The 12,308-nt window shown below is 61.0% G+C and overlaps 1 protein-coding gene across 3 annotated transcripts in view; it reads right to left on the minus strand.

Annotated features, from left to right (window-relative positions):
• Nucleotides 1-12,308, minus strand: part of ARHGAP44 (Rho GTPase activating protein 44) — a 31,681-nt gene that overhangs the window by 2,218 nt on the left and 17,155 nt on the right. Inside the window, exons 6-20 of one of the 3 annotated variants that reach the window (XM_075441116.1) lie at nt 11,893-11,969; nt 10,945-11,062; nt 8,568-8,636; nt 8,410-8,491; nt 7,474-7,601; nt 7,219-7,330; nt 5,275-5,356; nt 4,280-4,360; nt 4,081-4,194; nt 3,858-3,949; nt 3,406-3,586; nt 2,613-2,630; nt 2,117-2,338; nt 1,011-1,066; nt 575-910 (exon numbers count right to left, since the gene is read on the minus strand). In XM_075441116.1, coding sequence (XP_075297231.1) covers nt 575-910; nt 1,011-1,066; nt 2,117-2,338; nt 2,613-2,630; nt 3,406-3,586; nt 3,858-3,949; nt 4,081-4,194; nt 4,280-4,360; nt 5,275-5,356; nt 7,219-7,330; nt 7,474-7,601; nt 8,410-8,491; nt 8,568-8,636; nt 10,945-11,062; nt 11,893-11,969 — 1,768 coding nt within the window. The remainder of the gene's footprint in view (nt 1-574; nt 911-1,010; nt 1,067-2,116; nt 2,339-2,612; nt 2,631-3,405; nt 3,587-3,857; nt 3,950-4,080; nt 4,195-4,279; nt 4,361-5,274; nt 5,357-7,218; nt 7,331-7,473; nt 7,602-8,409; nt 8,492-8,567; nt 8,637-10,944; nt 11,063-11,892; nt 11,970-12,308) is intronic. The other 2 variants (XM_075441118.1, XM_075441119.1) reach the window with 2 other exon arrangements.

Genomic DNA, 12,308 nt, shown 5'->3' on the forward strand with positions numbered 1-12,308 from the left:
ACCTTTCCAGGGGACAGTATCACCTTTCTGGGGGACACTGCCACCTTCTCAGGGACACAGTCACCTTCCTGGGGTCATCACCACCTTCCAGGGGACAGTTCTGCCTTTTCAGGGGACAATGCCACCTTCCTGGGGACACTGCCACCTTCCCAGGGACATCACCATCTTCCTGGGGACATCAACATCGTCCCGAGGATGGTGACACCTTCCTAGTGACAGTTCTGCCTTTCCAGGGACAGTGTCACCTTCCTGGAGGACACTGCCACCTTCTCAGGGACACAGTCACCTTCCTGGGGTCATTGTCACCATCCAGGGGACAGTGTCACCTTCCCGGGGGACACTGCCACCTTCTCAGGGACACGGTCACCTTCCTGAGGGACATGACCACCCTCCCCAGAGGCTGCTGTCACCTTTCCAGGGCCGTTGTCCCCTTCCCAATGACAATTCCACCACCTTCCTGGGGACAGTCCCACCTTGTGCGGGGCATTGTCCCCTTCCCACGGACAGTCACCCCCCCCCCGAGGCCACCGTGCCTTGGCCCCCCCGGCAGCCGTCCCCCCTGGTCCCCCATTACCTGCTGCCAGCGCGCCGTCCCCGGGGCCCGCGGCGTCCAGGCGGGGGGGCTGGGGGGGCTGGGGGGACTGGGGGGTCTGGGGGGGGCCAGGGGCGGCCGGGGGGGGCTGGGGCGGCGGGGGCAGCGCGGGGCGCGGGCGTGGGCGAGGAGTGGGACGGGGTTTGGGGGCCGGGGTGGCGACAGGGGGAGGCGGCGGCGGTGGGGGGGGCGGGGGGGGCTGCCCGGGGGGCTGGCAGGGGGATGGGGGGCTAGGGGGGGGGCTGGAGGGGGAGGGCTGCCCCCCACCCAGCTCCCCCGCCGCCCCCCGGGGTGGGATGGGTGCCGGCTTCTTGGCCACTGCGGGACAGAGAGAAGGGAAGGGGGGGGTCAGGGTGCGGGGGGGGTCACACCGAGCGGGGACCCCCCCCCCCCACGGCACCCCCAGCCCTGCTCCTACCTTTGCGGGAGGTGTGCGGGCTCTGCTCGGGGGGGGGCTCCTTGGGCCGTACAGTGCTGGGGGGGCAGACGGGACAGGACATGAAATGAAAGAAGAAAAGAAAAAAGAAAAGGATTTTCAAAACAGAATCAAAAATAAAAATAATTTAAAAATGAAAATCAAATCAAAATTGAAACAAAAATGAAAACGAAAAATTAAAACAAAACAAAAATGAAAACGAAAAATTAAAACAAAAATGAAAATGAAAAATTAAAACAAAAATGAAAACGAAATGTTAAAACAAAAATGAAAATGAAATGTTAAAACAAAAATGAAAATGAAAAACTAGAATAAAAAAGACAAGAAAATGAAAAATAAAAATTAAAAAAGAAATTAAAATGAAAAAAAAATAAGTAATAATTTCAAAAAATAAAAATTAAAATACCAAAGCAAAAGCGAATGAAAAAATGAAAAAAACTGAAAAGTTAAAATAAAACTAAATGAAATAAAAATAATAAAATGAAAATAATAAAAGGGAAATAAAATTTTAAACATTAAATAAATAACAAATAAAAAATAAAAATAATGAAACATAAATGAAAAAGAAAATAAAAATTAAATAAATAGGTAAACCAACAATAACTAAAAAAAAAAAGAGCAGGAAGAAGGGAGAGCCGTGAGGTCCCTCCCACCCCCCCGCGCATCCCGATGCGGCTTTCCCGGGCCCGATCCCCCCTGCTGCAAAATGTCCCGAAACACCAGAAAAAAGGCCGAAAAAAGGAAGAAAACAATAACAAACGAGCAGCAGCGTTGGCGCGGGGGGAAGGGGAGAGCGGTGGCCGAGCCCCCCCGGCACGACCCACCCGGCGTTGCCACCCCCACGCGTGGGTGCACCCCGGGGCAGAGCGCGGCTCCCCTTTTTGGGGCAGAAAATTTGAATTTTGTCTCCTCTCCCGGGGGTGCTGAGCATCCTCCCTTCCCGCTGCCCCCGGGATGCTGCTCCTCTCCCGGGGGTGCTGAGCACCCTCTCCCGCTGCCTCTGGCTCCGCCACGGGGTCGTTTGGCTGCGCGATTCGCACCCGGGCAGGGTGCCGGGGCTGGGGACACCGGGGTGCCGCTGGCCTTACCTCGTCCGCTCGGCGCCCGGGGTGAAGCTGCCGCCGGTGGCAGGCGGGGAAGGGGCAGCCGAGATCTCCGGGGGCTGCTCGGGAATGGGCGAGTGCGGCGCGGTGGGCGGCTCGGCGGGCGCTGCGGGGGGCTGAGCGGCCGGCGGGGTGGAGGACGCCTTGCGCACCGCCGAGGTGCCCCGGCGAGCCACCCACGAGGTGTCCATCACCCTGACGCCCATGCTGGGGGGGACACAGAGACAGGCTCTCGGCACCTGCCCGGAGGGAGGGTGCCACCGGCACCGCGTCGCGGCTCCTTCGGGGTGCCTGCTCCCGAAAAACGCTTCCCTCGTCCACCTGGAAGCTGCTGGGAATGAACCTCCATGGCAATAGGGCAGGGGCGGCAGTGTGGGACGTGTTTGTGTCACCCACCGGCCACCTCTCCCTTCCCCAGGCACCAGCAGGCACAGGCACCCCTCCCAGCACCCTCCCAGCACCGCTGCAGAGGGTACTGTACCTTTGGATTTTCCTAAGGCTGCATGGGCAGAAACACACGATTATTAGTGTAAAAAAAACCCCGTCAGTGATGGGGAGAGCCCTGGGGATGGGTTTTGGAGACAGGGAGAGCCCTGGGGGTGTTTTTGGAGATGGGGAGAGCCCTGGGCATGGGTTTTGGAAAGGGGGAGAGCCTAGGGGGGTGTTTTTAGAGATGGGGAGAGTCCTGGGGGTATTTTTGGAGATGGGGAGAGCTCTGGGGGTGGGTTTTGGAGATGGGGGAGTCCTGGGGACGGGTTTTGGACACGGGGAGAGTCCTGGGGGTGGGTTTTGGAGACAGGGAGAGCCCTGGGGTGTTTTTGGAGATGGGGAGAGCCCTGAGGGTATTTCTGGAGGTGGGGAGGGCCCTGGGGGTGGGTTTTAGAGATGGGGAGAGCACTGGGGGTGTTTTTGGAGCTGACCTGACTCTCTGCGGTCCTGCCGCGGTGGCACAGGGAGGGGCACGCGCAGGCTGGCAGTGGGGAGCTCTCCCCAGGAGAACAGCCCGCAGACCTTGGGGACACCAGGGCACCCAACCCCGGCACGGCAAAGCCCCGGTGCCACCCCATGGGCCACCCCACTCCCATCTCAGCGGGCTGGGAGCAGCTGTCAAACCCCAAGCTCACCTGAGCACACCCAAGAGCCCAACGTGGAGACCAGTGGGTCCTCCCACTCCAGGACCGCCCAACCTCCATCAGCTCAGTGCCACCTCCACCAGGGCGGTGGCAATGCCACCACCTCCCTCTCCCCAAACCCTGGCACCGCAAAGACCCTACCCATCCTTCTTGTAAAACTCCAGCATCATGTTGTCCGTGGCCACGCTGAGGGGCCGCCGCGCCTGGTCGTGCTGCCGGCGGTCGGCGTGGTCCATGTCCGGGGAGGGCATGGAGCTGTAGTTGGCGTTGTGGTTGATGTGCATGGGGCTGCCGTAGTTGCCTGTCACGTTGAACTCGATGTCTGGGTGGGGGGGAAAGGAGGGTGGGGGCACATCGGGACGTGAGTGGTGGGATGGGGGTTATTGACATGGCAGGAACGCTCGGGGCGGGTCCCAGAGCAGCAGGGTTGGGCTCACTGCTGTGATGAGGCTTGCCAGATCTCTGCCTGAGCCCCCTCACAAGCCAAGGCAAGCAGAGGGGGATGGCAAAAATAACTATGGGAGTCAGGGAGAGCCGGTGGGGGGTCCCACAAAGCCCACCTCACCCCGCCGGGGCCGTGAGGCACAGCCTACCTCCGGGGAAGAACCAGTCAGCGTGCTGGATGAGCGGCTCGATGATGCCCACGATCTGCAGCGAGACAGTCGTCATCATCTCCGTCACGTTCCTGCAAGGCAGCGGCTCAGCAACCCCACCGCAGCCCGGCCTTATCCCTGGTGGGGTTCTGACCCCGGACCCTGCCCCGTCCCCATCCCCAGCATCCCTCCGGCACGCTCGCTTTGCGCCCGGATCCCTTACCCATCCGCCTGTGGCCAGAGGAGGTTGGGCCCCAGCACGATGGCCACGTTGCTCGGCGTCATTTTATTCGTGTCCTGGTACTCGGTCAGCTTGGCCAGGAATTTAATCAGGTACCTGGCAAGCAGAGCCAAGCCGCGTCGGTGTATCGGGATCGCTCCCTCTCCGTCCCCTCCCCGGGTCCCGCTGGCCCCAGGCTCACCTGATGTTGTTGTAGTTGGCTTTGGGCAGCTTCTCGCAGGCGCTCCAGAGAGCCTGCAGCCGCTTCTCCTGCTCCGGGATGCTGCGGGGAGGTGGGCCAGAGGGTCATCCCCCATCCCCACCCCACCCCGGGGCTTCCGACCCTGCCAGCCCTGCCTCTGGGGACCCTGCGAGACCCTCAGGCGGCCGCCAACATTATAGAGGTAAATTAACCCAAAACGAGAAGGAAAGCTTTTCCTGCTGTCCTCTCCTCGTCTCTGCGCAGCCTCCCCGAGGTTTCTGTCTTGGGGATGTGTTTGCTTTGGAAGGGGAAATGACTGCAAACGGCCCCCCAAAAGAACAGCCCGCTCCCCCACGTGCCACCCTCGGGGATCATCCCCTCCATCGAGCCACCACCGCGTCCCTGCCATGCTCCAGCGCTCCCAGGGCAGGCGGAGGACATGGTCAGACCTATGCTCAGGCACCACTGAGGTGGCTTCCACCCTAAAGAGAGATGCTCCTTCTCCCATCTCCCTCTGTCCCTCACTCCCTACCCCAAACCCCTCCCGTGGTGGAGCAGGAGCGATGGTGCCACCTCAGCTGGCCAAATCCTGCCGGGTCTGGGGGTTCCACGGTGCAGAGCACCCCAGGAAGGCAGGTGGGAGCTCCTCCGGTCAGCTGTCCCCCGGGATTTGCACACCCCTCCAGACACAGCACCCGAGGGTTTGCTGAAAGATGCTGGGGGAGCTCAGCCACCTTGGCCAGGGAGCTCTGGACCACGCTGGGGACATCAGCTTTGGGGGACATCAGGTTTGGGGGACATCGAGGCCACCCTTGCTGCCAGGACCCTCCATGCTCAAGCATCATGGGAAGCCTCCTGGCTCTCAGACCCTGGAGGAAAGGTCTCAAATGCTGTGAGCCATGTCAGAGACAACTCACGGGCCCCAAACCATCCACGGGGACTCAAGATGCCACCACCCATGACACGGAGGAATGGGGGAGATGCCTCAGACTCACTTGGAGGCCTGGATCCACTCCTCATACAGCTCAAACGTCATGAGGGGCTCCGGCAGCTCTCGCAGGTAGGACTTGAGGGCTCCTGTGGCACACAGGGGACATGGGGCTCAGCACCGCAGGAGCCTGACCACCAGGCACCGAGCAGTTTTGCTCCTAGGCATCCTGACTCACATCCCTCCCAGCCTCCCCACCGACACATCCCAAAGCACCTCCAGCTTGGTGGAGCCTGTAGCATCCCCTGACCCCCAGCAACCACCCTGCCACCTCCACCTAGTCCCTCCTCGCACCTCCACCGTTCTTGCCCCCATCAGGCGTTCACCCAGCTCCCCGTCACTCGTTTTTGACTAGGATGTCCACAGCTCCTTGCGCTGGGAAGAGGTTTCCATCGCAGTCAGTAGGAAACCAGGGTCCAACCCTGCACCCACCAGAGCCCAGCCCAGGAAGGGGGCAGCTGACTGGCATTTAAACCCAATTAACGCTCAGTAACAGCTCCGCAGGCTCGGATCTGTGCTTGGAGAGGCTCTTGGCCACAGAAGAGGTAGAGAGAAGATGACAGGCTTGATGACAACACGCAGGAATCTTCCCAACCACTTCTCGCTCCTGCAGAGCCTCTCCTGATCAGCGTCACCCTCATTAGTGTCACCTTCATTAGTGTCACCAGGGGCCCCAGCGCCACTTTGGATCATGATTGCATCCCTGATTTCTTCCTCGCCTGTCACCAAACGTGCTGCTCGAGCCCTTGGCCAGGGAGGGGACGTGTGGGTCAGGGTTTGTGCTCCTCGGTGGACGGCAACCCCTAAACGCCCCCAGTTCTCCCAAGAGCTGTATTTCTGCACCTGCATTTGCCCCCCCGCCATCCCCCATATATTCTGTCTTTGCTGTTCAAAGGCTTTGGGACAAATCACAGAAGGGTTGAGGTGGGAAGGGGCCTCTGGAGGTCACCTGGCCCAACCCCCTGCTCCAGCAGGACCACCAGAGCTGGTTGCCCATGACTGTGTCCTGATGGCTCTTGAGCATCTCCAAGAGTGGAGACTCCACCACCACCCTGGGCAACCTGTGCCACTGACAGAGTGCCTCCTGATGTTGAGGGAAACTCCTGCGGTTCAGTTCTTGCCCGCTGCCTCTGGTCCTGGAACTGGGCGGAATTGGAAAGAGTTCGGTCTTCTTTGCACCCTCCCTGCAGGCATTTATATCCATTGACGAGATCCCCCTGAGCCTTCTCTGCTCCAGGCTGAACAGTTCCAGCTCCTTTACCATTTCCTCCTAGGAGAGATGCTTCCAGGCCCTTCATCACCTTCATGGCCCTTCACTGGAGACTCTCCAGCATGTCCATGTCTCTCCCATAGTGCCCAGCACTGGACCCAGCACTTCAGGCGTGGCCTCACCAGTGCTGAGTAGAGGGGCAGGATCACCTCCCTTGACCTCTGGCATCACCCCTCCCAGTGCAGCCCAGGACACCATTCGCCTTCACGTTGCCAGCCCAGGGTCAGCTTGGTGTCCACCAGGACCCCAGGGCCATCTCTGCCAAGCTGCTCTCCAGCTGGGTGGCCCCAGCATGTCCTGGTGCCTGGGGCTGCTCCTCCCTAGGGCAGGACCTGGCTCTTCCCTCGCTGACCTTCAGGAGGTCTCTCCCAACCCATTTCTCCAGCCTGCCCAGGTCCCTCTGGATGGCAGCACGACCCTCTGGTCCATCAGCCGCTCCTCCCAGTTTGGTGTCATCTGCCAGCATGCTGAGGGTGTGCCCTGCCCCACTGCCCACGTCATTAATGAAGACGTTAACCAAGGTCAGACCCAGCATTGACCCCTGGAGTACACCACTAGTTACTGGTCTCCAACTAGACCTCGTGCCACTGATGACCACCCTCCGGGTGCCCACGGTTGGTGCTCGGGGGCTGGGTGGGCCGTCCCGCACACCACCAACCCCTGCCCCGAGGCAGCCTCTACCTGCGATGGCGTGCGGGTCGGCCGAGTACTCCTGCACATCCACCACGCAGCAGTCCAGCGCGGCCTTCAGCTTCTTCAGCTTGGAGGCCGAGGGAGCCACTCGGAAGAGACCCTTCACAGAGGACATGGGGGAGCATCAGACAAGCTTTGGGCTGGGGATGTCCCCAAAGCAGCCCCGTTCCTCGCCCCCGCCCTTGGGGCACCCATGTCCCCTTCCATCACGCCCAGCCGAGGGTGGTCGGAGACGGGACCCACCTCCTCCTGCATGCCGCACTCCAGCAGCATCGTCACGCACGCCTCCACGGGGAAGGCGATCTCCCGCCCGCTGACGGCCAGGTGCTCCTCCAAGGGCTTCCCGAAGGAGGGCTTCTCCATCCACGCCTCTGCGACGGGAGAGGGGGTGAGGGGAGGGCACGGCGGGGACGCTGCCGGACCCGGCATCCCCTCCCCGAAGCCCCTTGGATCACAGCACTTCAGCAGCAGCAAAACGTTCTGCTTGGGTGCTGCCACCACGACGGGACCCCGCACCTCTGTCCCTGGGCGGCTGGGGAAGTGCTTTTTAAAGACAAAATCCAAACAAAATGTTTTCCAGTCATCGCACAGAGGGGCTGGATAACATTTTCCAGGGGGAGCAATCACAGGCAAACCTTTGCAATGTCTCCCCCTTCCTCCGTCAGAGCTCGAGGCAGCAATATTTTGTGAGATGGAGAGAGAAAAATAAAATACAAACCACTCCCTGCCCCGCTGCAGCGACGGCAGCACCTCCAGCCCTGCCCGGGGACTGCGCTGCTCTCGGGGCCGTCGCGCAGGGCTTTCCTCGCCCCGGGTCTCCCAGCCCAGCTCCTGCCCAGGTTGCACACGGCAAAGCGAAGCCCCAGGACCCCGGCACTGGGTTCCCACCACTGGAGCTGCGCTCCTCGGTGGGGACGCTCGGGCAGGTTTCCCTCCCCGCTCCGTGCCGCTGGCCGGATCCTGCCTCCCGCGACCAAGCGGGACAGCGATGCCCTCCGCGGCGCGGGACAAGCGGGATGCAGACGGGGCGAGCAAAGGGAGGACGCTCAGCACAACCCCAGCACCGCGCCACACCGCAGGGTCACGCCGCAGCCGGCTCATCGCCGCGGCGAAGCCCCGCACGGCTCCAGAGCCCTCGGCATCGCACGCAGGAGCGGGACGGACCCCGCGGGCACTTACCCTGCTGGGCTTTAATCTGAGGCAGGACGTTCTGCAGAAGCGCTAAGGATTTCCGATGGTACTCTGCCTGCACCTCGATCAGCTGCGGGGAGAGGCGGCACCGGCGGTCACCCCGCGGCCGGGGCCAAGGGGGTCCCGCGGGGACGGGCGGCACTTACGGTTTGAAAATAGTTTGCATAGTCTACTTCTTTGGCCACAAAATTGTACATGTCAGCCGAGAGCTGGTCCTGCGGAGAGCAGAGAATTAGTCGCCATCCCACTCGTGCTGCCCTGATGCCACCACGATGGCCCTTTCGGAGGCCGTCGGGAGGGACCAGCTCGGTCACACCAGGAGCCAACGCGCAACGTGGCACATTGCAGCACCCGCTCGAGATGTGCTCGGGACGTTGAATACACGGCAGCATCCCGGGGGTTTGCTTTCTGCTGCCCTGCAAACGGCTCCACCCTCACCCTCCACCCTTCACAGAATCACAGAATGTTCGGGGTTGGCAGGGCCCTCTGTGGGTCACCCAGCCCAACCCCCTGCCCAAGCAGGGTCACCCAGAGCAGGCTGCACAGCACCGCGTCCAGGCGGGTCTGGAATATCTCCAGAGAAGGAGACTCCACAGCCTCCCTGGGCAGCCTGGGCCAGGGCTCCGTCACCCTCAGAGGGAAGAAGTTCTTCCTCATCTTCAGCTGGAACTTCCTCTGCTTCAGTTTGTGCCCGTTGCCCCTTGTCCTGTCGCTGGGCACCACTGGAAAGAGTCTGGCCCCGTCCTCCTGACCCCCACCCTGCAGATATTTAGAGGCATTTCTAAGGTCCCCTCTCAGCCTTCTCTTCTCCAGGCTGAACAAGCCCAGCTCCCTCAGCCTTTCCTTGTAGGAGAGATGCTCCAGTCCCCTCCTCATACTCGTAGCCCTCCGCTGGACTCTCTCCAGTAGCTCCTCATCTTTCTTGAACTGGGGAGCCCAGAACTGGACACAGCACTGCAGATGGGGCCTGACCAGGGCAGAGCAGAGGGGAAGGAGAACCTCCCTTGACCTGCTGGCCACACTCCTCCTAATGCACCCCAGGATCCCATCGGCCTTCTTGGCACCCAGGGCACACTGCTGGCTCATGGTCACCCTGTTGTCCCCCAGCACTCCCAGTCCCTCTCCGCAGAGCTGCTCTCCAGCAGGTCCACCCCAGCCTGTACTGGTGCCTGGGGTTGTTCCTCCCCAGGGGCAGGACCCTGCCCTTGCCCTTGCTGAACTTCATCAGGTTCCTCTGCGCCCAACACTCCAGCACCCGCTATCAGCCGGCGCCTCGCAGCGAGCTCTCTGGAAGCGAGAGTTACTTGGAAACAACCCCAGGCTGCACGTCCCGGCGGGCTGAACGGCACAAATTAAACCCCACGTTTGCTCATCCCAGCACCCTGTTGCATTGCTCCTCGCGCGCAAGTGGCTCGTTAACCACAGGGCTGATTGCTGTGCGGTGAAGCAGCGCGCACGGTTCGGCTGCTGCGGGCAGCACCCAGCCGCTCGGTGCAGAGCAGACTGACGGGGCATGGGGTGCTGCTTGCCCCGAATTGCAAGGAGCCCCTCGGCGCCGGGACACGCATCACTCTGCCCTCACGCTCGCAAAATCGACTTCGCCGCTTCCCAAACTGCTCCTTTCTGAGAATCCCCTTGGATAACTCAACGGGAGGAAAACCATCAGGGTTTTAAAACCCTCGTGAGCGCATCCTGGTCGCAACATCCTGCACCAGTACAGCGAATATACTGGGGGCAGCTCCTGGCTGAGCTGGTTTGCTGGGAATTGCTGGGTGTGCGGGGCTGCGACGCTCTAAGAAAGGGGGGAGAAAGGAGACAGCACGAGTCTGGGACCGGATTTTAAAGGCTGCATGGGTTCTGGTTGTGCCCCTGAAGAAAAGAGCCAGGATTTGAGACATGCACCCAGCTTCGGCTCCTGCCCAAAACCTACACCATGAGGTTCCCCTGACCCTTTCCACCTTCTGCCTGGGGGATTTTAAAGCCACACAAAATTGCCGGTGGGTTTCACTGCTGAATCCCGCAGCCCACGATGAAGGCGCTGGCAGCAGCGTGCCCCCTTGCTTGGACGCTCTTCCCACCCAACATGACCAGCTGGGTGGGTCATGCTCATGAGGGATGGTGGGGGGGTGACACGGTGACGTGGCTGGGTGGCACGCGTGGGCTCAGCACTCACTGGTGCTTCCCGCAGGTCTCTGTGCCAGCACCGGGTGCACCCGCTGCTGAGCTTGCTGGCTCCTGGTGGGACAGGTCCCCTGGGAAGGGGATGCTCTCCAGCTCCAGCGGGATATGGAGGACGGGGACGGAGGCACTGGGGATGCCCTGCTTGGCTGGCGAGCATCACCCACTGCCACCAGGCTGCCTTTGGGCACGGGGACCAGCCGGAGGAGGATCTGTCCCAGGCAATGGGGTAAGAAGAGGGCAAATAACGGGGTAAGAGGAGAGGCTGTGGGATTTCCATGGTGCCCAGGATGCTAAGATCCCCCCACCCCAGCAAGCAGTGATCCCCCCGGGACCCCCAGGTACCCTGCAGATCTCCACTCTGTTGGCCGCTTCCTCCATCTCCTCCCTGAGAGCGTCGGCTTTGGCACCCGAGGGCTGCAGGTTGCTGGCCAAGCCCGAGGACTTCACGGACTGCTGCCACCTGCGCAGAGAGGGCAGAGCTGTCACGGGGAGGGACGGGGACCTGTGCAGAGCAGTGGCCAGATCCCAGCGGACTGGGAGGGCAGCCCAAGGACCCCCCTCAGGCACGGCCACCATGGTCCCCAGGGCTGAGCACCACAGAGATGGTCCCAACCCAGGCTGGGATGCAGCAGCCACTCCCAACCCTGAACATCCCCATCCCCACAACCAGCTGCATGCACTGAGCTCTAATTAAGAAATTATTTTCAGCAGGAAAACAATGTCTCATCCAGATGGGAGGAGAGAGGAAGGCGATGGGAAAGCCTGGACTGATGTTGGGGACTACAGACACCTCCCAGACCTCTCCCGAGGCCATGCCATGAGGTTGCGCGGGGCTTGGCCAACTCCGGTTGATTTTAAACAGTTGCAAATGGCCCCAGGCAAAACCCAAACTGCTGGGTCCCACCACAGTGTCTGGGACATGGGACGATCCCAAGTGACATCCCAGCTCCACCCCAGCACTACTCTACAGCGGCAGGAGCACCCAGCTCTTTGCCATCATGTCAGAGCTCACCAAGATAGGGAAAAGAGGAAAAAAAATAAAGATTTGTGCCAGAAAAACATACTCCTTCCTGCAGGGCGCAGGCAAGGAAAAGGGATCCATGGATTCTGCAGACAAGAGCATAAATCTCAGCTCATTGCAGAGCCTGACTTCACGGCACAGTGACACGGTTGAGAATTATTGTCCCAAGGGAGCCGTGGTACCAGAGTTCCGGCACGTGCCCTCCCCGGCGCTACCCAGCACTTGGAAACTTGTATTTTTTATAAAGCAGCTTCGAAGCCGCTTCCTACCTCGTCCTGGAGGAGTCCATGTCTAGCACGAGCTTTGCCAAGTGCTTCCTCTGCTTTTGGATGTTCGGGATCTCCACCTGCAGCAGCACACAGGAACGGGAGGAGCTGAACAGCCCCGGAGAGGTGCCCGGGGTGAGTCGCACCCGGCCGCGACGCTGGCAGTTTGGGCTGGGGCAAGCCGGGTGGATAAGGACGCAGCTCCTTCTTTAAACACCATGAGGGAGATGGCACAGCTCGTCCCTCCTCCGTGTCCCCACCGGGGCTGTGCCACCCCCCGACCACAGAACCCGCATCCCTGCGAGGAGCATCCTTGGGGGACCACAGCCTCCTGCAGCCGGATGAAGGCAGCCAAAGGGCTTTTGGGGGTGGCAATGCAAAGCCTCCCAGGCACGGGCACGGCTTGCCAAAGGATTTGG

Source organism: Opisthocomus hoazin, chromosome 21 (genome assembly GCF_030867145.1).
Source record: "Opisthocomus hoazin isolate bOpiHoa1 chromosome 21, bOpiHoa1.hap1, whole genome shotgun sequence".
Lineage (NCBI taxonomy): Eukaryota > Metazoa > Chordata > Aves > Opisthocomiformes > Opisthocomidae > Opisthocomus > Opisthocomus hoazin.